A 26,648-nucleotide genomic window follows, 5' to 3' on the forward strand; every position below is an offset into this window, starting at 1 on the left:
TCAATCTCACCTCAAGAAAAAAGAAAAATCTCAAATAAAAATCTAACCTTACACATAAAGCAACTAGGAAAGAAGAACAAAGAAAATCCAAAGTTGGTAGAAGGAAAATAATCATAAAGATCAGAGAAGAAATAAACAAAATAGAAACAAAGAAAACAAGAGCAAATATCAATAAAACTAAAAGTTGGGTTCTTTAAGAAGAAAAACAAAATTGACAAAACTTTAGCTACACTGCTCAAGAAAAAAAGAAAGAGGACTCAAATCAATAAAATTAGAAGTGAAAAAGAACAAATTACAACTGACACTGCAGGAAAACAAGGGATCATAAGAGACTACTACAAGCAAGGTACAACTTTCCAAGACTGAACCAGGAACAATTAGAGAATACAAACAGAACAATCACAAGTAATGAAATTGACTGTAATTAAAAATCTTCCAAAAAACACAAGTCCAGGACTAAATGGCTTCACAGGCAAATTCCATCAAACATTTAGAGAAGCACCAACACCCATCCTTCTCAAACTCTTCCAAAAAATTGCGGAGGGAGGAACACTCCCAAACTCGTTCTGCAAGCCCATCATTATCCTGATGCCAAAACCAGACAAAGATATCACAAAAAAAAAAGAAAAAAGAAAAGAAAATTACCAACAAATATCACTGATGAACATAGACACAAAAACCCTCAACAAGATACTAGCAAATAGAATCTAACACCTTAAAAGGATCACACATCATAATCAAGTGTGATTTATCCCAGGGAGGCAAGGATTCTTCAATATATAGATATCAATTAATGTGATACACAATGTTAACAAATTGAAGAATAAAAAATATATGATCATCTCAATAGATTCAAAAAATACTTTTAACAAATTTCAACACCTATTTATGATAAAAACTCTCCAGAAAGTAGGCATAGAGGAAACCTACCTCAACATAATAAGGCCATATACAACAAACCCACAGCAAACACCATTCTCAAGGGTGAAAAACTGAAAACATTTCCTCTACAAGCAGGATAAAGACAAGGATGCCCAATTTTGCAGCTGTTATTCAACATACTTTGGGAAGTCCTGGCCATGGCAATCAGAGAAAAAAAGAAATAAAAGGAATACAAATTGGAAAAGAAGAAGGAAAACTGTCACAGTTTGCAGATGACATGATACTTATACGTAGAAAATCCTAAAGATGTCACCAGAAAACTACTTGAGCTAAATAATGAATTTGGTAAAGTTGCAGGATACAAAATTAATGCACAAAAATCTCTTGCATTCCTATACACTAACAATGAAAGATCAGAAAGAGAAATTAAGGAAACACTCCCATTTACCATTGCAACAAATAGAATAAAATACCTAGGAATAAATCTACCTAAGGAGGCAAAAGACCTGTACTCAGAAACTTATAAGACACTGATGAAAGAAAGCAAAGATGACACAGAGAGATGGAGAGATACACCATGATCTGGGACTGGAAGAGTCAACATTGTGAAAATGGCTATACTACCCAAAGCAATATACAGATTCAATGCAATCCCTATCAAATGACCAATGGCATTTTTCACAGAATTAGAACTTAGATTTTTACAATTTGTATGGCAACACAAGGGACCCCAAATAGCCAAAATAATCTCGAGAAAGAAAAAGAGAGCTGGAGGAAGCAGGCTCCTTGACTTCAGACTATACAGCAAAGCTACAGTAATCAAGACTGGTACTGGCACAGAAACAGAAATATAGATCAAAGGAACAAGATAGAAAGTCCAAAGATAAACCCACACACCTATGGTCACCTAACCTATGACAGAGCAGGCAAGAATATACAGTGCCGAAGAGAGACCCTCTTCAATAATGCTGCTGGGAAAACTGGACAGCTACATGTAAAAGAATAAATTAGAATACTGTCTAACACCATACACAAAAATAAACTCAAAATGGATTAAAGACCTAAATGTAAGATAGGACACTATAAAACTCTTAGAAGAAAACATAGGAACAACACTCTTTGACATAAACCACAGCAAGACCTTTTTGATCCATCTCCTAGAGTAATAAAAATAAAAACAAAAACAAGGAAATGGAAACTAATCATCTTAAAATATTTTGCACAGAAAAGGAAACCATAAGAAAAACAAAAAGACAGCCCTCAGAATGAGAGAACATATTTGCAAATGAAGCGACAGACAAAGGATTCATCTCCAAAATACACAGAGAGCTCATGCAGCTCAATATAAACAAAACAAAACAAAACAAAAAGCCATAATCCAAAAATGGGCCGGAGACCTAAACAGACATTTCTCCAAAGACATAAAGATGACCAAGAGGCACATGAAAAATGCTCAACATCACTAATTATTAGGGAAATGTAAATCAAAACTACAAAGAGGTATCACCTCACACTAGTCAGAATGGCCATCATCAGAAAAACTAAAAGCAATAAATGCTGGAGAGGGTGTGGAGAAAAGGGAACTCTCCTGCACTGCTGGTGGGAATGTAAGTTGGTAAGAGCCACTATGGAAAACAGTTTGGATGTTCCTTAAAAAACTAAACATGGAACTACCATATGACCCAGCAATCCCACTACTGGGCATATACCCAGAGGAAACCATAATCCAAAAAGAAACATGTACCATAATGTTCACTGCAGCACTGTTTACAATAGCCAGGACATGGAAGCAACCTAAATGCCCATTAACAGATGAAAGGATAAAAAAGGTGTGACACATATATACAATGGGATATTACTCAACCATAAAAAAGAATGAAATTGTGTTATTTGTAATGAGGTGGATAGACCTAGAGTCGCTCATACAGAGTGAAGTAAGACAGAAAGAGAAAAATAAATACTGTATGTTAACTCATATACATGGAAGCTAAAAAAGAAAAAAAAAAAAGGTACTGATGAACCTAGTGACAGGGCAAGAATAAAGACGGAGATGTAGAGAACGGACTTTAGGACACAGGGTGGGGGGCACAATTGGGAAGCTGGGATGAATTGAGAGAGTAGCTTTGACATATACACACCACCAAATGTAAAATAGATAGCTAGTGGGAAGTTCCTGCATAACATAAGGAGACAAACTCGATAATGGCTGATGACTTAAAGGGCCAGGATAGGGAGGGTGGGAGGGAGTTGCGGGAGGGTGGGGATATTTGTATAAATACAGCTGATTCACTTCAGTGTACCTCAAAAATTGGCACAGCAGTGTAAAGTAATTACATTCCAATAAAGAGCTTAAATAATAATAATAATAAAAAAACACAAAAAACAAAAAGTCACCTGCACCCCAGTGTTCATTGCAGCACTATTTACAACAGCCAGGACATGGAAACAACCTAAATGTCCATCGACAGATGAATGGATAAAGAAAATGTGATACATATGTATGATGGAATATTACTCAGCTAGAAAAATGAACAAAATTGGGTCATTGGTAGAGATGTGGATGGGCCTAGAGTCTGTCACATAGAGTGAAATAAGCCAGAGAGGGAAAAACAAATATCTTACTGCATATATATGGAATCTCAAAAAATGGTACAGATGAAACTTTTCAGGGCAGGAATAGAGACAGCTTTTGGACACAGGAGGGGAAGGGGAGGGTGGGATAAATTGGGAGATTAGGTTTAATATAAATACATCACCATGTGTTAAATAGACAGCTAGTGGTAACCTGCTGTGTAGCTCAGGGAGCTCCGCTTGGTGCTCTGTGATGACCAGACAGGTGGGGTGGGAGGGAGGTCCAAGATGGTGGGGCTATATGTGTAAGTACAGCTAAGTCACTTCATTGTACAACAGGAACTAATGCAATATTATACTCCAATAATAAATAAATAAATATTATTTTCAGATGTACATTAAGTGATAGTTAGGGATCCTATTATAGCACTGGCACTTCACAACACTGAAAGTTTACAGTATTTCCTCAAAGTAGCTGTTTCTTGTGCCAGTTCTGGGATTAGAGTAACATAATAATGATGAAAATAATTCCATTCTCCAAACACAGAGATTTGCACCTTTTTCAGTCATTTAGACTTAAGTGTACAATAGCCATATGGAATAAAAAAAATAGGCAATAATAGCCACAGCTTGTAACAAGGACATATAAGACAGAGAAGAATGCCACTTGCCAAGGGAAAACAAGAAGCCAGGACACTAAATCCTGGGCCAGGATCCTTATTTTAAATTATTGTTTTATAACTAAAGTGGCAGGACACTTTTATGCTGCCACCAACTGTAAGGCCTGCTACAATTACCTACTAAAATAAATAAATACAGATATTTGAAGTGATTTTGTAAATGCAAATAAATCAACTCAGAAATAGTCCTATATGGATCAACATTCACCATATTCAAGCATTCTTGCATTAATGAAAGGAAATATAAATTGTACATAACTCTGGATTGGCTTTGGAGAAGACGTCACTGTGAGCAACAAGGGTCATGCAGGAAAAGAGTTTAAGAAAACTGAAACCCATGAGTAACCTAGTTTGGACACCCCGATATTACACTGCGGTGATTATATTTGTAATGGCAGATGCAAATGACGATCTGAATGAGGACTTGGAATTATCTACAGAACTATAAGGAATATGGACTTTGCTGAAGTGTCATCGTGAAAAAGCCTTGAACTTGTCTTTCAATTCTATGAATGAAAAGCAGATTCAGATCAGAGAATTAGCACACACAAATTCATCAAGTCATCATTCCCAATCTCACATAAGATTGAAATCTATTCACAATGGCCCATTGAGTGGTCATCTAGCCTCTACTTAAATCGCCAAAATGCCAGATAGAGAGATTGCTTTAGAACCCCCACACCTGGGGGAGGATTTGGGGGGGGGGGTCAGGGGCGGGCTCGCGATCTATTTTCAGTCGGTGGACACTTACGGGGGAAGGTGCCTGGGTTGGGTCCCTGCGTAGGAGATCGGTGGGAACTAGGGGTGACGGGGCCCGGCAGCTACTCCGGGAAGGCGCCAAGTCGCCGCACAGGTGGCTGAATAGGAGCGCCTTGGGGATGGCCCTGCGCCCCGGGCGCTTGGGCGGCCGGTCTTTCGAACTCCGTTGAATTTACCAGACAGGGGGTACCCCGCTGCCCGGTATTCGAGGCCAGAGACAGTGCGTTCCTCTCCATCGCTTTCCCAAAGGGAAGGGCTCACATCCGAAAGTCACACCAATTACGAGTTGTTTCCTTTTTCTCTTAATTTTACAGTTTTTTTTATCAATGAACATATATTATTTTGATAATCAGGAAACAAACATCACAGCAAAAAAAAAAGAAAAAAAAAAAAAAAAGAACCCCCACACCTGTCTATCCAACTTCCCAAGTCCCAGAGAAGCATAAAAGGGAAAGAGAGTGGAGTTATGTACCAATCAAAGAAGGTTGTCCATGAAAATAATTTTTCAAAAGAGGAGTTCCTGGAATTATACCAGTAAAGTCTGTTTCCAGAATATAAATCCAATGACAGAGTGGTTTAAAACCCTGGAGAGACAGCAAAACAGATTCTCAAACCCAAAGTGTAAACCAGAATGAAAGCAGGAGGAATTATATACAGACCGTATCACAGCTGATAAGAAACTAGTTGAAGGATGGTTTGATCTTTGATAGACTCAGGGACTAATTTCACAAAAAACAGGTACCTGCCAAAGTGTTCTTATAGGCAGTTTCATACGTTTCAATAGACAGAGAAACACTTTCTCACAATAACAAAGCACTCAAGAGCAGAGTTGTTATTGTCATAGTCCAATCCAAGGAGTCGTTCATCCCAGAAGGACATCTCTTAAGTTCTTTACCAGGAATGGAAAAGTTTTGGGAGGTGGGCTGTCACCTCATAACTCCTCCAATTTTATTTCTAATTGAAGAAGAAAAAAATACAACAATATTTACAGCAATAAGCATATTGGCTTGGGCAGAAGCACAGAACTTGGAAACGCCTCCCAATTTACCTGAATGAAGTACTTGTAGAAACAGGGAAAGATGTTTAAGGTTATAGAAGAAGATAATGGTATACTGTGAAATAAAACTCATATCTCCTGATCCTAAAGCTAGTGTTCTTACTGTCCAGCATAATTTCATAAAAATAATGTATCTTCTAATTATTGTTATATCATAGAGTCCATTGATTTCTTCCATAAAAGATATGGTACCCATTAAGTGGAAGCCTGGAACTTTCTGTCAAAAGAAGAAACTGTAATATATCTATCACATGTACACATTTTTGTATTTTCGTAGTAGACTTTATTTACGTAAAGATTCAAAATTAATTCACAACAAAGTCTCATAAGTGTTTAGCTGAGAAATACTGTCTTTATTCAAATGTGGCAAAATGATTCCTGGTGTTCATGTATGTGTATATATCCCTTATAAATATTCTCCTAAATCAGTTTTCAAAGAGGATTCCAGATTCAAAGGAACTAAGTGTAAAGGCAACTTCCTAATAGTGAATTGTTTTATGTATGTAACTTACTGTGTGCTTTTCAAAAACACCTGCATTTGATTGCTACTAATAACTGTTAATCTAACAAAGTATCACCTCCTATGGCATATACTCAAAAAACAGTTTTATATACCAAACCATAATGAAATATCAGCCCTTAGGAATTCTGGATAATGAAAGGATCACAGAGTATGCAGTAAGAATGTTTGATCTCACAGGTGACTTACATGTTTATGATCTAATTATATAAACTTTTAGATTCTTCAATTTTTCTGTAACATAAGAATATTACATTTTAATTTTATAAAGTTGTTGTGACCATTTGAGAACACTAAAATTTTCACATCAGTTTAAATACAGCCAATGACAACTTTTATCCAACAGAACAAGAAATACAACATGATTTTAAACATTATATATATCATATGTGTGCCAAGAGAGTATTGGTAAGCATTTCTCTCTCTGTTATATTCCACACCATCCTGGGTACCAGTAAGCCATACAGCTTTCTGAGTACCAACTGCTTATATACACAGGGACATTATATAGCTAGGTAATTAGAAAGGAAAATTTTCAATTACTAGAAAACAGGAGAGGTTCTGATGAAATGTTGTCATTTCTCTGATATCCTTTAAAATAGTTGAAAGAGTATCAGATTTGGATTTAGAAGAATGTAGATTGAATGCTAGCTCTGTCTCTGATATCAAGTGGATTATTTAACTTTTTAAAATTTCACTGTTCTTCATCTGGGAAATAGGAATAATTATAATAGTACCTGCCTTGCAGAGGTGATGTTAGTGTCAGGTGAGAGGAATGGGAAGGGCTTTCTAGTAATAAAATATGAAAATGTAAAGATCATGATAGAAATAAAATCTTCATATTGGATTATTTCTTATCTGAAACTGCATTCCTGTTTAATAACATTCTAATGGCATTTTTGCCCTCTGTATTCCTTACTGTATAGATAACAGGGTTTAACCTGGAAGTAATAGGAGTATAGAATACTGCTATGGCTTATCCATGGGAAAAGTATCTCCCAGTCACAAATACATAACAATACAGGGTGCAAAGAACAAGCCAATAACTGTGATGGGGAGCTACAGGTAGACAGGGCTTTTTTCCTCTCTGCAGAGCTGTGAGTCTTCAAGGATTACAGGATGACCACACAGGATACCAACAATGTTACAAAAGTGATCGCAGGGATTCCCGCACCATTGTCAGCAACCAAGAGACCAGCAAGGAAGGTGTCAGTGGAGGCAAGTTTTATCCAGGGAAAATGTCACACATGAAGTGATCCATGATGTTGGGAACAGAGAACGGGAACCAGAAAGTGACTAGGATCTGTCCAACTGAGTGGAGAAACCCCACTGCCCAGCACACCCCCACCAGGAGGCTGCATATGCGGTGGTTCATGATGGCCACATAGTGCAGAGGTCTGCAGATGGACATGTAGTGGTCACAGGCCATGACCACAAGGAGGACCATTTGAAGCTCCCAAGAAATGTTCAATAAAGAGCTGTGCCATGCAGCCCCTGAAAGAGACAGTTTTTGATTCTGAGAGCAAATCAGCTAGCACTTTAGGGATTGTGGAAGAGGAATAGCAGACATATCAAGGACAACAAGGCCAGGAAGAAATACATCGGGGAGTCCAAAGTCTGGCTCCAGGTGATAGTCACCACAATGAGCAGGTTGTCCTTGACAGTGACAATGTAGCTGATAAATAACAGTGGAAACAGAATTCTCTACATATGAGGAATCATATAAATCCCATTAGAATGAATTTAGTCACATCCATCCTGTCTTCTTCCATTTCAATGCTGATGATGCATTCAGAGGCGGAGAATTAACCTGTAAAAAGTATTTTCAATAGCAAGGTGATGAGAAATTTACATTTTGGGTTTTCAGGTAAGTCTGAAACATTTTAATAGTAGATGATATTTACTTTCCTGGTGTGCAGAAGAAGAAACATGCTACATTTTCTATTTTATAAAAAGGGTGAACTTTTGAAGATGTTTTACTCAGCTTATTACATGATGTTCAAATCCTTCTTCCACACCTTCTGACAAGTGGTCCCTGGTTCTTCGCTGGAGGACATCCAGGTACAGGGAGCTCACCATGTAATAAAGCTGATTGCATCTCAGCCAATAAGAAATATTAAAAACTCTTCCTAAACATTAAAAAATATTTTACAATTATTGGTTGTGATTCTGCACACTGTTTATACACAGATTAATTCAAACTCATCCTCTCTTCCATTTAAAAGCACTTAAATAAGTCTAAGACATAGGTCTGTATCTGACTTCACCCCTTTACCACAAGCACTTGGGTCAGTGTCTGACTCATACTGGTGTTCAATAAAATTAAATGAATAAGTAAGTTGGAGAACTTTTGTTCCCTTTGTGTTTTCTCTTTTCTACCTAACTCCAAAAATAGTGTTTATTCTCTTCTTTCTTAAAGAAAAAAAAAAAAAAACAAAAACAAAAAAACAAAAGCAAAAAAACCTGAATGTTTGGAAAGATAATTACATATAATCCTTTCACCCATAGTCCTTTCACCCATTGAGATCTCTCACTTTCTCCACCCTGAGAGCTCTCTTCCATGTTCTGTTCCAACCAGCTCCCTCATCTTCTGGCCAAGAGGTAGCAAGAGCTCAATATTAGAGGGCAGGTGAGAAGAAAAGAAGCAATGTCAGCGTGTTTTCTGCCCTGGTTTCCTGCTGTGGTTTGTCAATGGCTGGGTGCCTTGGACTGAGGGTGCACCCTTTTGGGTGGAACTTCTGGGTTCCTGAGATCTCTCTCTCCTGCTCTCCCAGGTCCCATTGTGGTGATGGCTTCCTACTGTTACCAGACCCAGTGGTGCAGTATCATACCTTATTAGTTTCCCTAAGCTTTATCCATATATTGATAAGTTATCTTATTAAACACTTTTAGTCTCCCATTTTAAATATGCTGTTTCCAATGGAAAAAAAATACATGAGAAGTTAGTTTACCTTTAAAAATTATTTTATTTATAAAGCATTTCTACTTCTTTTGATGTATAGTTGTTAAATAAAGTTAACTTTTGTCAGGAAAAAGTATTATAAAAGACTTAACTGTAACATAAATGTTATTGGGTTTCTTCAGTGTTAATTTCTGTATTTATCTGTACCACTGTCTTTAGAGTTATATAGGTGAAATAAAACTCATATTTTATGTATAAACAGGAAAAATTTAAGCTTCAAAATTCTTGGCCTCCTCCCTTCCTCTTCTGTGCATTGTGTATCTGCATTATTCATTTACTAATCCTATCTCATGGGCAGGTATACCTGCTCAAGCATAAAGAGCAACATTCTCCTAGCATCAGCAAGATAACTCTTAAAAGATAGCATCCTTTCTTTATGTTGTAAGGGGCCAAGGGTGAGATATCATCCATAATTAGTTTCCCTCCATTCTCCATATCTTAAGTAAACATATTAAACTATTTTTAACCTCCCATTCTATTTTTATTCCTTTAATTGAAGTATAGTTGATTTACAATATTGTGTTACTTTCTGCTGTACAACATAGTGAAGGGCTTGGACCATTTAGGCAAGTTTCTGGGAATAACATGGTCCATGATCTTTAGAGACTTTCTACAAACTCTACCAAATTCACCGCTTCCCTTTTCACATCCTAGTAAAAATAAATAAATAAGTGAAACTAGCGCCAGGAGATTCATAGTGAGAAATTACTCCTGCAATGCTATCGCAACCCCCACACAAATGCTCAGATGTCTTTGGAAGTGTGTATTACATGAAAACTTGTAGGCTGAGGATCATGGCAGATGCCTAACACTGCCACCCTGTGGTGGACACTGGGATTTGGGATTAAATAATTCCTTGCTACCTTGGCCAGATGCAGCTCATTTGAAAGAAAAATCCTAGAAATCATTGGATTTTCATAGACACAATTTAAATTCATCACAAATTCCCTTTATATCATGGATTATGTCAGAGGGTCATTTCTAAAATAATAGCATTACAAAGCTTCTTAATGAAATAGAAATAGAATGTATAGGAATGTGTTATGGGAGATGGCTCAGGAGAAGTACATTATACTCATGAGTATATCATTCAGGACAAAATATAATCTCTGGTTGAGTTTGACACTTCTGAGTGATCTGAAAACAATTATTAATTTCTTGTAAAGACACTAAGATATTTAATTTACCAGAGGATGTTTCCAAACTGAAGTGTATGATACATATGAAATTCTGCTGAAATTCCCTCTGAAAAGTAAAATTTTGTCAAGTAAGATGAAGTACCCCTGGTGGCCAGATGTATGAGTAACATATCTACTGGTGGAAGGAGCACTTCTTTTTCACCTTCAGAGCAATGTTTGCATATTATTATTATTATTATTATTATTGTTATTATTATTATTGGCTGTGTTAGGTCATCATTTCTATGCACAGGCTTTCTCTAGTTGTGGCGAGTTGCGGTGCATGGGCTTCTCATTGCGGTGATTTCTCTTGTTGAGGAGCATGGACTCTAGGTGCGTGGACTTCAGTGGTTGCAGCATGTTGGCTCAGTAGTTGCAGCACATGGGCCCTAGAGCACGTGGGCTTCAGTAGCTGTGGTATGTGGGCTCAGTAGATGTGGCTTGCAGGTTCTAGAGCTTATGCTCAGAAATTGTGGTGCATGGGCTTTGTTGCTCTGCAGCATGTGGGATCTTCCCGGACCAGGAATCAAACCCATGTCCCCTGCATTGGCAGGCAGATCCTTAACCACTGCACACTGTGAAGTCCCAATGTTTGGATATTAAAGACACATGGATTGTAGCTAATAGCCTCATCATTTTGTCAGACAAATAAGATCTTGAGGAATACATGATGATGAAATCTAGTGATAGAGAATGCTGTTATAAAAGCCTTAGTGCATTCACAAGGAAGATTAAAGTGGGCCTTGTGGATCCCCCGCAGGATCCAGGTATTGACTCAAAATAAAGTAACAGGATGCGTTTGACCTAGACTCTGGGGGTAGCAACTTGGATACATGAAATGAATGACACATAACAATGGGCAAAATGGCAAAATATTCTACTAAGTAAACCAAAGTCATTAATGTGATAGAGACTAATGTGCTGTAACAATAACAGAAAAGCTGCTTAAAATAGCTTTGAAGAGGATTTGTGAGGGCCAAGACCACCACAAAAGTTGTAGTGAAGTTACAAAAAGCCATTATCCAAAGCTCCTGTTTGCTTAAGTTGGCTTTACCTTGAAATAGACTTTTAATTCATGTTTGACTTCACTTAGCTTGTGATCCAAATAAAAAATGAAAACACTTACAAGGTATTGGTACGGTACATGGTATACCACTTTGCTCCTCCAAATACATCTTATTGAGCCAATGCACAAATTTCCCCATGACCAGTGGAAACAAATAGGGTAAGAAGTGCATCACATGAACATATTCTACCCTCTACAAGGCACACAATAAAGGCTTAATCAAAATTTGAATTTGGGTCCATATGGGTAATTATTTTATTTTATTTTCTGTTGCAATGGTGAATGGGATTGTTCCTTAATTTCTTTTTCTGAGCTTTCATTGTTAGTGTATGGGAATGCAAGAAATTTCTGTGCATTAATTTTGTACCCTGCAAATATACCAAATTCATTGATAAGCTCTTAGTTTCCCGGTGCCTTCTTTAGGATTTTCAATATATAGTACCATGTCATCTGCCAACAGTGACAGTTTTACTTCTTCTTTTCCAATTTGGACTTCTTTTATTTCATTTTTTTCCTCTAATTACTCTGGCTAGGACTTCCAAAACTATGTTGAATAATAGTGGTAAAAGTGTACATCCTTGTCTTGTTCCTGACCTTAGTGGAAATGCTTTCAATTTTTCACCATTGAGCATGATGTTTGCTGTGGGTTTGTCATTTATGGCCTTTATTATAATGAGGTAAATTCCCTCTATGCCCATTTTCTGGAGAGTTTTTATCATAAATGTGTGTTGATCTTTTTATTTTATACTCAATTTATTCTGCCCTGCTGTTTGGTAGATTACATAAAACATTTATCATCAGTTCAGATATAGTAGCCAAATATGTATTCAATGTTTAAATTTGACTTAGGGTACTTATTTTAACACACAAAGTATAACGTGTGTGAAAACACAGCAATTAATAAAATGTGGAAAAATCACAAAAAGTTTCTCTTGCATGGATTTTATATTCTTATAATAGATTTAACAATAAAGAGGGGGGATCACTTAAAGTATCTGTAGTATTATTCAGTGCTTTTAAGACAACACATAGGGTACAGTGACAGAAATAAGAGGGAGAATTCTACCATTGGTAATGTAATCAGAGATGATCTTTCCTAAAATGTGATGTTTAAGCTGAGATCCAAAGGATAGAAAGTGGCTACCATCAGAAGCATTGTTACATACAGTAAAATTAAGTAAAAATTGATTAAAATTATCTCATTTCACAGATGATCTGGTTTATATGTAGAAAACACTAAATACTTAACAGGTATTTTAATTGACATACTGTGTTGCAAAGTAGTAGTCAGAGTGTGTGCTCTTGTCTTGTTCCTGATGTTAATGGAAAAGTTTTCAAAATTTCAGTGTTGAGTATAATGTGATCTGTGGGGCTGTCATGTATGGATGTATGGCCTAATTTATGCTGAGGTACTTTCCTTCTCTTCCTAATTTGGTGAGAAGTTTTGTTTTTTTTCTTTTTGTTTTTTTGTTTCTGTTTTTGTTTTTGTTTTTTATTCTGGCTATGAAAAGATGTTGAATTCCTGTACTATCAATGAATAACATAAAGAGGAAATTAAGAAAACACTTCCATTGACAGCAGCATTAATAAGAATAAAATGCTTCACCAAACCTAAGCAAGATGGCAATAGTCTTATGCACTAAGTCTAAAAATATTGCAGAAGGATGTTAGAGAAGACACACATAAATGGAAAGATATTCCTGGACTAGAATATTTAATATTATTAAAATATCAGGAAGACCTAATGTAATCTACACATTCAATTCAACCTCTGTGAGAATCCCAAAAGCTTTTATTGGAGAAATAGAAACAAAAATCTTAAAATTGATATGAAATCTCAAGTGATTTCAAATAGCAAAAATGATCAACCTCTTGATTCTAAAACATCTTGTAAATCTATGGAAATCAGGAGACTTCCCTGGTGGTCCAGTGGTTAAGACTTCGCCTTCAAATACAGGGGGTGTGGGTGGGATCCTTGGTCAGGGAGCTGAGATCCCACAGGTCTCGTGGCCAAAAAACCAAAATATAAAACAGAAGCAATATTGTAATAAATTCCATAAAGGCTTTAAAAATGGTCCATATTAAAAAGCTATAGTAATCAGACGTATGTGGTATTGGCATAAAGACAAACACACATGGTGAGGTGGCCATGATGGCAAAGTAGAAAGACGCTGAACTCATGTCCTCCCATGGAAACACAACAATTATGACTCTTTATGAAGCCACAATTGATGAGAACATCCTGAAGACTAGCAGATCCTCTATTACTAAGAACATAAAGAAGGAACTACAAAAAAGACAGATAGGAGTGGGGTGGAAAGGGTATAGTCAAGTCCCATACCTCAGGTAGGCAAAACACAAACAAGGGAGAATCCAGTTGCAAAGGTTATCCCACAGGAGCATCTGGGTCCGAGCCTCACATAGTGCTACTCAGCCCAGGGGTCCTACACTTGGCCTGGGGCTTACTTGGAAGGTAACCCCCCCATACTATAAGACTTTGAAATCCGATCAGGATTCCTTTTCAGAGAGCCAAGGGTTGTGAAAAATAGAGACTCCTTAAAGGTTACACACAAAATCACACACAGCCCAAGAACAAATAGAAATCTAAAAGAAGCCTGAATCAGACTAAGTTTCTGATATTGGGCAGAGCCTCCCAGAGAAATAGAAGAAAATTGGGACTCACTTTGGAGACATAGATTCTGATAGTGCATGTTTTGGGTAGCTATCCCAAGACAAGGACTTGGTGCTGGCAACCACCACATTGGAATCTTCCCTTTAGCATTTCTATGGTGGAACCCAGCCCCACTCACCAACCAGGCACCACCAATCTTGAGAAGCCCCAGGTCAAGCAGCTAGCTGGGCAAGGACACACCCCACCTGCAGGACATCAGCCTGGCTACCTTTGGACACCTTGAGCCCACAGCTGACCTTGGACCCAGCCACCAGATGGCCAGCACCAGCCCCAGACAAGTCTCCTTTCCAATTTTTCAGGGCTGAACTTTTCTGTCGCCTAATCTTGTACTCTCTACACTTTTCAAGATGATTATTACAATTATGTCACATCAAACTGCAGAAGAGTTGGCATTTTAAAAGATTTTAAAATGTTCCTCACCCAGAAAAGTAAGAATTAAATTCTTTTTCACTGCATAACAATTAGAACTCCCCAAAAAGCATGTTTTCAGTTTAGAAATATTTGAGGGTATAGGCTTCATTTTTTTCTACCAATAATGATAAAATAAAATCAATACCCTACATTTACAACACACTTCACAGATTAAAACTAGTACTTTAACTTAATTGACCACACACTGAGGAAAGTCTACTGAGAAGGAAGAGTCTCTCAATTTTGCTGAATATGATCCTCAGAGAGGATGGGCCAACCTCTGTGCTTGGGTTACCTTTACTAACATTCTAAAGTTACTCCATGGTCTTACCTAATGGTTTAGACATAAATTAGGACAGTATTCCTCCATCATTTTTAAACTATTCCCCCTTACAGGTTTTTTCTGAGGCATTCTGTGCTCTTAATCTCCTCCCCCTCTAAAAGAGTAATAGCATAAATATTCTACCTATTTATGTGCTTTATGTATATCTGTGCATTATATGTAAAAACAGTAAGAAATGTTCATCCTCTAAGAAACTATTTTTACTTTGTGGCAAGTGATATTGCCCCCATTTGAAATATGCATTTTTAAATAACCTACACTTAAAAAAAAAGGGGGGGGGCATAGTGTGTTTATTTAAACTCAGACCAAACTGAAACTCTCGCTGTGCTGCAAAGAAATAACAAATTTCTATCCAATTCTTCTCACTTGTAGAGTGATCTTAAAAATGTTTTTTTAACCTGATCCATTACTAACAAAATTATATTTTTCATTTATTTCTTTAAATGTTTGCTATCAACCTATTCCCCACTGGAATCTTTGTTTCACATAAAACAACCCTGTTTGTTTGTTTTTTTGTTTTATTCAACTTTGTATATCCAGCTACCATTACTCTCTGGCCCACTGTAGAAAGAGAAGAGTGATTTGCACATAAATAAGTCAAAATTTCCTAAAGTGAATTGATCATGAGCCATTTCATCCAGTAATAAATGTTTACACTATGGCAAAACAATGGGAAAAGTACTATGGAAACAGCATCTATTTAACTCTTCAAGGTGCTACCCTTATGCTTAAATGGAGGATCAATCTCCTTAATGATTGAGTTGCTTGTTTTCCTCCAAATATCTTTCACTGAAGTGGCACTTTCTTTGAAATTCAACCATTTCTTGACCCTATTACATCCCACTTTTCGTGATGCCCTTAATATATCTGCAGAAATGAGATCATCAGATGACTATTCCTCGACACAAGAGGAATGAAGAGAGTACAAGTACTTAGGAAATGGAGGTCAACAGAGAGATAAAGGGATGAATACCTCAATGATAATCTTCACAATGTGGTCAATGATCAGATCTGTGTTTTGATATTTTCACATTATGACAACAAGGGGTATTGTGAGGGGTGATGACTAGAGGAAGCCAACTAGAGGAAGACTTTATATTGCTGCTTAACTTTATTATGTCTCATTTTCTTCTTGTGTAAAATGGAGTAAAAAGCTATCTACTAATTCTTGTTTCTACGTTAAGAGAGTTAAAATATGTAAAGAACATATCAAAATGTATGTCTCATAGTTGGCCTTCAACAACATTTAGCTCACTTCCATCACTTAATGCCTAATATTTTCACCAAAGTAAAATTCCAGATTAAACCAAAGTATCCTTATACAACAGATCCAAACAGTAGATCTCACTGAATTTTAGGAGAAAGATACTTATGCCCTATTTGTTTTGTTTTGTTTTGCTTTGTTTTATTTTGTTTTGTTTTTTTATGAATCAAAAATTGTCACATGGCAGTTTCTTCTCAGGAGAAATTCTTGATGATGAGTGCAAAGGAACATCTAAACAGGCTTTAAACTTACTCATTAACCAGCAAGACTTCATCCACTGAGAATACCATACAGCCTACCCGTCTTTTTTCAATTTTGACCTCCCAAGGTTTCTGTCGACAATTCATAACTTATGTCTCATTAACCTTCTCACCCCTCCACTGAGCCCTTGGTATAGCCCCTATGACACAATCATTGGCCTTAGTTTTCCTTTTCAAATCCCCTCTTTGGTCTTGGAGTAGAGATGACATTTACTCAAGACATTTCTGGTCCTTATCCCTGGATTACTCCATCTTCTCTCCAACAGTCACAAGATAAAATGAATCACATATCAGTCTTCATTTTGTTGAATGGTTTAATTCCCACCAGCGATTTCAAACTTGACCATTTTAATAGATTAAATGCTGATTATATCATCTTCCAGCCCTACACTTTGTGGGGAAAAGTTCTGTTACTAATGACTTGGAGACAGCCATGCACAACTTATTGAACACAGTTACCCCAGTACCATGCTCAGACATTACGTTCAAATTATGGAAGAGATTGGTTCAGTTCATCAGTGAGTTGGAGAAAGTGACATTTGTGATAAGTAATATGAGTTGGAGTGTTGTAGTCAGAGAGGCTTAGATTTATAAAGAGTGATTAAAAATGTAGGATGACCTGGAATTCTTCATGTGCATAGAGGAGCATTGCAGGTATCCCTCCCTTTCTGAAAGTTCACCTTAGCCACTTGTCTTTGATGAACACCAACATTAGTACATTTTTTCACTAATAAAACACAATCCAAAAAGGATTTTTGTTTTAACAAAAAAAAAAATCCATAATCATAGTAATGTCAGTGAGTTAATTTTTTTCTTTTATTGAAGTACAGTTAATTTACAGAGTTGTGTTAGTTTCAAATGTACAGAAAAGTGATTCTTTTTCAGATACTTTGCCACTTTGGTTACCATTACCACACTAATGTTGGCCTTTGGGGAAAGTAAAGTGGGATAACTTGAACTTTTATGAAAGGAAAAAACATATACTGCTGAAATATATTGATACATGTGAGACAAGGCTACAACAAATTTGACACCATCTTCTGGAAGGACAAATTGAATCATTGAGACTGCAGATAATTTTCTTATCTCTATACCTAAGCATATCACAGATAATCATGTTTCATCTGAAAGAATTTTGTAGCTAAATCTTTTGAAAGGAAGCTGCATTCCAGTGTAATAGTTTCTGACGCACTTTATGGGGAAAGCACGTGTGATGTGAGGTAAGTGAATTAGTAAATCCCTCCTGGCTTCAATTTGCTACACTGTAAAATGGGGATAATGACAATGGAACCACCAGTGTAGTATGTGGATAAATCAACTGAAGAGAATATGCCCAATAGACAATAAACTGTTAATTTAATGTAAATATATGTAGCAGACCTACAGAGCAATAGCTTTGTAACCTAACCATATGCTTTTTTGTTGAGATTTTCAAAAGATGTTTCAAATTGTTCCTCAAGCCTTGATATGGAAAATGGAAATATTTCCTTTATATTTAAGAAGAATTGTGAGTGATAAGGATATTTAAGAAAATGGAGAAAATTTAGAGTAATTTCAAAATTTCTGCTTTATTTTTTCTGTTAAGAATAGAATTAGATAGATTGTGAAATATTCTTTGCTTCTTTAATGGGTGTATCTAGTTTTGCCTTTGGTAAATTCATAATGCAGAAGAACAAATTCAGTTGTTATTCCTTCACTCACCTGTCCCTTCCCCATGTATCTACCTAAGAATTTGTATTCCTTGTTTGCTTTACCACAAGATAAGCAAAATGAAAGAAGTTTTGAGATCAAGGTCCTATGGAAAAGCCAATTTCATCCAAGTAACATATATGAAGTTTTTCATAAAGTAGCAGTAAGATTCTGGAGAAATCTTACTCTGCAATCATCAAGCCAGGGGTTTATAGTTGTTCCTTCCATTGCCTATTCTGAATACAGGAACATGAATATTAAAACCTTGGTAAAGTACTTTTAAGTCATCATAATGCCTAAAATATGCTATCCAGGATTAAATAATCAACAAGTGTTAATTTTGGGACCTATTTTTTTTTTTTTTTGGTCAATGATCGCAAAATTTCTTAATTCCTCTCACAGTTTACAACAGGTAAAATCCTCCATCTGTATTGGGTTGGCCAAAAACTGTTTTCAGTTTTTAAGTAAAAATAAAAGACACATTTTTCATTTTCACTAAGAACTTTATTGAACAATGTACTTGCCCTTTTGTTCCACTAACTTCTGCCATTTTTCAGGCAACTTCATAATTCCATCTTCCCAAAACTTTTAATCTCGAGCAAAGAACTTTTCCAGGTGCCTTTTGCAGTCTTCCAGGGAATTGAAATTTTTTCCATTAAGAGAACTTTGTAAAGCCTAAATAAATGGAAATCTAAGGTGCAATATCTGGTGACTATGTCAGATGAATCAGCACTTCCTAGCCAAGCTGTAACAGTTTTTGCTTGGTCATCAAAGAAACATGCCATCTTGCATTATCCTGATGGAAGATTATGTGTGTTCTGTTGACTAATTCTGGATGCCTTTCATTGAGTGCTGTTTTCAGTTGGTCTAATTGGGAGCACTACTTGTTGAAATTAACTGTTTGGTTTTCCAGACAGAGCTTGTAATATAGGACTCTCTTCCAATCCCACCATATACACAACATCACCTTCTTTGGATGAAGACCAGCCTTTAGTGTGGTTGTTGGTGGTTCATTTTGCTTGTCCCACAATCTTTCCATTCCACATTATCATGCTGTATCCACTTTTCATCACCTGTTACAATTTGCTTTAAAAATGGAAACTTTTCATTACCTTTAAGTGGAGATTGCATTCAGAAATATGGTAGAGAAGGTTTTTTTCACTTAAATTATGTGAAACCCAAACATCAAAGCAATGAACATAACCATGCTAGTGCAAATGACTTTTGACACTTGATTTGAATATTTTGAGTGTGTCGGCTATCTCCCATGCAGTATAATGTTGATCTCAATTAATGTCTTGATTTAATCACTGTCAACTTCAACTGGTCTACTCAACTGTGGAGCATGGTCCAGTGAGAAATCTCCAGCATGAAACTTAGCAAACCACTTGTGACATGTTTGGTACGTCACAGCGCTTTCTCCATACACAGCACAAAGATTTTTTGTGTGTATGTGTTTCAGTTGCATTTTTACCTTTCTTGAAAAGATAAAGCATAACATGCTGAAAATGTTGCTTTTTTTCTTCCATTTTCAATTTTAAAATGACTCCACAAAAATCCACCAATTCTGATGTCTTTTTAAATTTTTATTTATCTTTTATTATTTTTAACTAGGGTATAGTTGATGTCTTTTTTTAAATATACACTGATATGACAGCTCTCATACAACCTACCAACATTGTTTCAAACTAAGTTAAAGACAACTAAATGCTACTAGCTCCATCTTACAGAAAAATGAACAAACAAAACCACGAAACTTTGACCAATGCAGTACACATATAATCACTTTTTTGGATAATTAACAGCCTAAGTAGCTCTCCTCTTCAATAAAATCCTCATGGCATGTTTCACCTCTGTGTTTCTCACTGTGTAAATGATAGGGTTTAACATGGGGGTGAGAACCGCATAGAACACAGTCACTAATTTGTCCACAGGGTAAGTGGCCACAGGACCTGTGTAGGTGAATATACAAGGACCAAAAAATAGCACCACTACTGTAAAGTGGGAGCCACATGTAGAGAGGGCTTTGCGTCGTCCTTCAGAGCCATGGGATTTCAGGGAGCTCAGGATGACTATGTAGGAGATGAGTAGCAGGAAAAAAATGAGCGAACACGTGCCCCCACTGTTAGCTACCACCACCATTCCAAGCCTGTAGGTGTCGCTGCAGGCAAGTTCCAACAGTGAGAAGAAATCACACATGAAGTGGTCAATGACATTGGGACCACAGAAGGTCAAGTCCACAGTGAAAATAATCTGCACAGTGGCATGTAGGATGCCCCCAATCCAGGCCACCACCACCAGGAGCTGGCAGAGCCCCTGTCGCATGATGCTCGTGTAGTGCAGGGGCTTGCAGATGGCCACATAGCAGTCATAGGCCATGACAGTGAGGACGATGATCTCTGATCCTCCCAGGAAGTGATCCAAAAAGAGCTGAGTCAGGCAGCCACCCCAGGAGATGGTTCTTCTCTGGTACAGCAGGTCAATAATCAATTTGGGGGTGGTGACACAAGCGACGATAGCATCTATGAAGGACAAGTGAGTGAGAAAGAAGTACATGGGAGAAGAAAGTGTGGGGCTGAGGGAGATGGTCATGATAATGAGCAGATTGGCCAGCACAGTAAATAGGAAAATGAACAGAAAGACAACGAAGGGTATTTTCTGCAAGTGTGGATTCTGTGTGAGTCCCAAGAGAACAAATTCAGTCACATTATTGGGAGGTGTGAGGACATCCATTTAGGACATAACAGCTTCCTGGGGCCTGAATTTTCTACAAGGAATAAAGAATGATACCTGTTAATCATGAAAGCATTTTGCCTGAATTCCTTTGGAAAAAAGATAGTGCAGTCACTGTTACTGTGGAGCATGCCTTTGGCACTTTTGTCCCAGTACTTGTTTCAAGTCTTTCTTATTTTCTCTGTGATGTTTTCCATCTCTTCAGACACCTAGTACCTGTCCCCTGTAAAACATCTATGAGGACAACATTTGATGTGTAATTTTCTGAGAAAATGCTGTACTATCTACATGAGAACTGGATTCTTGCTCTTGTTCCAACTCCATGTGACTCTGCCAAGTCATCTCATTGTCCCATGCTTCCAAGACCTCCACTGTGTCTGTGAGTTTCCAAACTGCAATTTTTAGATGTATCTTGTATGTTTAGAGTGGCCTCAAAGAGGTAAGAGCTATTCCCTCTTCCATGAGAATTTACATTTGAATGCTCTAAATGTGGAAAGAGAGACACCATCAGTAAGTACCTATTATAAGCAGGGAGTTTAGGGAAAGTGTGTGAGTCATTGGCAGCACACTCTTCATGGTACCAAGCAGAACACAGAGGTAACCTATTCACCTGTGTTTCCTCACTTACCATAGTGCCTGGCAAGATGTCTGCAGTGTCTGAAACCTATTAGGTGATGAGTAAGTGCTTGATGAATTGCCTTTCACCGTGGGTAAAATATGACTGTTTTCCGAGACTGTAAACCTAGGAGGGATTCAAGTGCTCCTTTTGTCCTTCTCTGTTTATCATTACTCTCTGTTTTATGAGAAACATAAATAAACATTTGAAAGAAAGCTGCATTCCAGTTAAATAGTTTCTGACACACAGTTTGGGATAAGTACGAAAATATTTATTTATGTCTATGAAAGAATATGTTCCTGGGTCACTTTATTTTCAAGATAATTACTGTGTTCATTATTTGATACTTTTATTCTTCAAAATCCTGTTCCAGATACAATTTAACATAGTCATATTCAGTAATTTACAGCTTATGTAGACTTGGATAAAAAACTCTTGCATGGGTGTTCAGTACAAGAGGACCTGTCAAGGAAAGGAAATCCTTATTTTCAAACTTCTAAAAATAAACATTTTATGTGGAAAACAGAAAAATTGTTTGCTAGGTAAGATAGATAATGTACTATACATACTATGCATGTACTATACATATATATATATATATATATATATATATATATATACACACAGACTAACACAAACACATAAAATATTTTCCTTATGATAAGTACCTATTACCAGTTAACTCATTCAACAAATATTTATTAGACATTTACTGCATATATCAATGTATATTTGTTCACACAAAATAATAGAGTGTCCCTGTTAAATGACTTTAATGACTGAAATTTTATTACCAAAGAGTAGCAGCTCATTCATCCATGAAAGGAAAGACCTTCCCACTCCTTTATGTTTCTATTACATGAATTCTCAATCCTTCATCTCCCATCTTCCCATAACATCCATCATCCATCATTCCTGGTTACAAGATACTGCATTATTAGTAGAATGAGAAAGTTGGGGATATAAATTTGCCAAAGAAAGGAGAAGAGAACACATAAATATAATAAAATGTATTCTGCAAAATATGTCTTTCTTTTCAAAGATAAATGGATAAAGAGCTTTATTTTTTAATTATCCAAGGTGAAAATTTTATACTTGTGTGGAAATAAAGTGCAGCATCTCCATTACATTTCCTTATTCCAAGGTGGGATCCTCCAATAGATCAGAAGATGGTAGAGTGTACATAAAGTAAGAGTTAGATGTAACTAATAAGTGCTTTAGAAATAACTATGAAGAAATAGAAATTAGGTTTTCATTTTTCTTTGGCTCTACAATACTCTTCCTAGGAAAAAACTCTAATGGAAAATATTTTTAAGGAGAAAGCATTATTTACAATTATGTTTAACACAATTATTAAGAGCTGTGGAAAATTTAGAACAACATGGAATGTTCAACAGTATAGAAATTAATAATTAAAATATAATTCATCTCTGATTAATGTGTAGTTATTAAAATTGTGCAGTATCATTGGAATATTCTTAAGTTATAAAGTGCAGAAAAGTTTCGATGCAAACTTGAATTGTATAATTATTTGGACTAATTTAATTCTAACTAATTTATTATTATCCTAACTGATTTAAATATATATCAATAAGAAATAAATACCCCAAACATTTTGACTTCTAAATTAATTGTATTGTATTTCAGTCTATCGTTCTTGATGTTTTGTATGCTGAAAAGCGGATTTAAATGTCAGATAGGTGTGGATGAAGGGTGATTATATGATTTATAAGATGAATTTAAACCTGAGAGTCACTGATAATGCAATTTCCTGGAAAAATAAAAATCTCACCTGTAAACTTGTCTGACATAGCTCCATGGCGACAGCCCCAGACATCTGTTAGTTCACCAAGAAAGAAGGAAAGGTGTAAGATTCGAAAATGCCAACTAATTCAGCAACAATAAGTGTCTTTGTTGTTTTATAAATGGTACCTTTGGATAAGCCTTAAATATTTATCCTGTTTCCAGGCAAATTCTGTAAAGTTTCTGAGGCTAATAGGACCACAGGGGTATTTCATCATTATTAGCAGACATTGCTAACAACCCAATTATTTCATGTAAGTTAACTGAACAATAAAGGAGAATGTTTATAGTATTCATCTTTAATGTTGAACTCTTTCTTGAGTCTACATGAAGACAAGACACTATGATAAGAAAAGAAAAATAGTTAACTGATTGTGAATTTAAGTATTCGATAACTTTTGAGTTTATGGTCTTAATTTTTAGTATTGTATAAATTAAATATTTAGGTGGGCAACTATCTTATTTTTTTAATTTTTTATAATAATTTGCTGTTCTAATTGATCTACCATTTACACAAATTATGTTTTAAGTATTATCTTTATATATGCATTAATTGATAATTATGAATCCTACCATAGCACTGGCACTTTACACCAGGAAAAGTGTACTGTACTTCTTCAGATTAGTTTTTTCTTGTGTCAATTCTGGTATTGGATTAACATGATAATGACGAAAATAATTCTATTCTTCGATTATACTTAGAGATGGCCAAGTGCATTTATTTCTTTCATGTGAATTTAATTCTATGATATCCATATGGAATAAAAAACAGGCAATAACATTTACAATTAATAACAAGCAAATATAAGACAGATAATAAGAATGTCATTTGCCAAGGGTTAATAAGAAGCCAGGGGACTAAATCCTGGACCAGGATCCTCAACTTAAATTAGTATTTTGCAACTAAAGTGGCATGACATGTTTATGCTGCCACCAACTATAAGGCCCATTACAATTATGTCCTAAAATAAATAAATACTGATGTTTGAAATTATTTTGTAAATAAATTTAAATCAATTCAACTTAGAAATATTCCTATATACATCAACTCTCACTCAACATGTTCAAATATGTTTTCATTAATAAGAAGAAAAATAAATCGTACATAACTCTGGGTTGACTCCAGAGAATGTGGTCATTGTGAGCAGCATGCGTCATGAAGGAAGAGTTTAAGAAAACCTAGTTTGACTGGCCACTTTAATACAAGTTTTATAATGCTGGTGTGATATTTGTGAAGGCAGATGCCAAAGACAGTCTGCATGAGGACTTGAAACTATCTAAAGAACTATAATGGATATGAATTTTGCTGAAGTGGTATCATGAAAATGTCATGAAGTTATCTTTCAACTCTGGAATGAAAGCCAGAGTCAGATCAGAGAATTAGCCTGTAATGACAAGTCATGATTCCCAACCTCATAATGACTGAAATCCATTCACAATTCCCCATTGAGGGGTCACCTAACTTCTACTTAAATAGCTACAGTGCTGGGTAGAGAGATGGCTGTAGAGTCCCTACACCTCTCTAGGGTAGCTCCCCAAGCCCTAGTGAAGCACAAAAAGGAAACAGAGTGGGGTTATGTCCAAATCAATGAAGGCTGTCCATAAAAATAAATTTTCTAGAGAGGAGTTCCTGGAGTTAGTTATACCAGGAAAGTCTGTTTCCAGAATGCAAAGCTAAGGACATAGTGGTTTAAAGCCTTGGAGGGTCAGCAACACAGATTTTCAAACTTGAAGGACAAACCAGAATGAAAGCAGATGGAATTATATAAGGATCATATCACAGTTAATCAGAAACTAGTTGAAGGATGGTTTGAACTTTGAAAGATTCATGGACTAATTTCACAAAACCAGATACTGGCCACATTGTTTTTATGGGCAGCTTCATGCATTTCAATAGGTAGAGAAATATGTTCTCAAAGTAACAAAGCACTCAAGAGCAGAGTTCATATTGTTTCAGTTCAATTCATGGAATCTTTCATGCCAGATGTCCTGCCAGGAATGGAAAAGTTTTGAGGAGGTGGACTGTAGTCCCATAATTCCAACAATTTTTCTTATAATGGAAGTAGAAGCAAATACAACAATATTTATGGCAATAAATGCATTGGCTTGGGCAGAATCTCAGAACTTGGAAACACCTTCCAGTTTACCTAAGTAAACTACTTGTAGTAATTGGGAAAGCTGTTTAAGGTTAAAGAAGAAGATGGCATAGTGTGAGACAAAACTCATGTCTCCTCATCCTGATGCTAGTGTTCATATTCTCCATCATGTTTTCTTAACAATGATATGTTTGGTAAATATTTTTACATGGTAGCATCCATTGATTTCTTCAATAAAACGTATGGTACCCATGAAGTGTGAGGCTGGAACTTTCTGTCAAAAGAGAAAACTATAAACACATCTATGACAAAACACACATTTGAATTTTGGTAACATTTCATTTATGAAAAGAGCCAAAATTAATTCACAAGAAGGTCTCATAAGAGACATTTGTTTAGCTGAGAAATACTTTCTTTGGACAACTGTAGTGTAATATTTATATGCATCACAAATAATTTCCTAAAGCAGTTTTCAGTGAGGATTCCAGATTCTAGGAAATAGGTGTAAAGCCAACTTTCTAAGAGTGAAATTGTTTCATGAATTTATTTTCCTGTGTGCTTTTGAAAAACATCTGCATTTAATTACTACTAATAACTGGTAATCTAATAATGTATCACTTCCTATGGCATACAATCAAGAAAACATTTTTATATAACAAATCACAATAAAATACCAGCCCCACGGTATTCTGTATGATGTAAAGATCACAGGATGTGAATTAAGAGTACTTGGGCTCAAAGCTGACTTTCATGTTCTATGACCTAATTATTTAACCATTGAGATTGTTCATTTTTTCTGTAAAATTAGAACATTAAATTTTAATTTTATAATGTTGTGACAATTTGAGAACACTTTAAAATTTTTATATCAGTTTAAATACATCACAAGTATTTTTTATAACCACTGACAATTTTTTACCCAACAAATCAAGAAATACAATATAATTTTAAATATTAGGTATATCAGATGGGTGCCAATAGAGTACTGGGAAGCATCTTCTTTCTATATTATATTCCACACCATCCTAGATACCAGTAGGCCATACATTTTTCTGAGAACCAAGTG

At 36.1% G+C, this 26,648-nt stretch overlaps 1 protein-coding gene across 1 annotated transcript; it reads right to left on the reverse strand.

Annotated features, from left to right (window-relative positions):
• Positions 1 to 20,140: 20,140 nt before the first annotated feature.
• On the reverse strand, positions 20,141 to 21,067 carry LOC130850474 (olfactory receptor 140-like). The gene has a single exon (XM_057730064.1). The coding sequence runs from the start codon at positions 21,065 to 21,067 to the stop codon at positions 20,141 to 20,143; it is 927 nt and encodes a 308-aa protein (XP_057586047.1).
• Between the last annotated feature and the right edge of the window lie 5,581 nt (positions 21,068 to 26,648).

The sequence above is a fragment of the Hippopotamus amphibius genome, chromosome 3 (genome assembly GCF_030028045.1).
Source record: "Hippopotamus amphibius kiboko isolate mHipAmp2 chromosome 3, mHipAmp2.hap2, whole genome shotgun sequence".
In the NCBI taxonomy this organism is placed as follows: Eukaryota; Metazoa; Chordata; class Mammalia; order Artiodactyla; family Hippopotamidae; genus Hippopotamus; species Hippopotamus amphibius.

What these genes read in the sequence shown, in the direction of transcription:
- LOC130850474 (XM_057730064.1), bottom strand. Translation starts at nt 21,067, where the DNA reads ATGGATGTCCTCACACCTCCCAATAATGTGACTGAATTTGTTCTCTTG.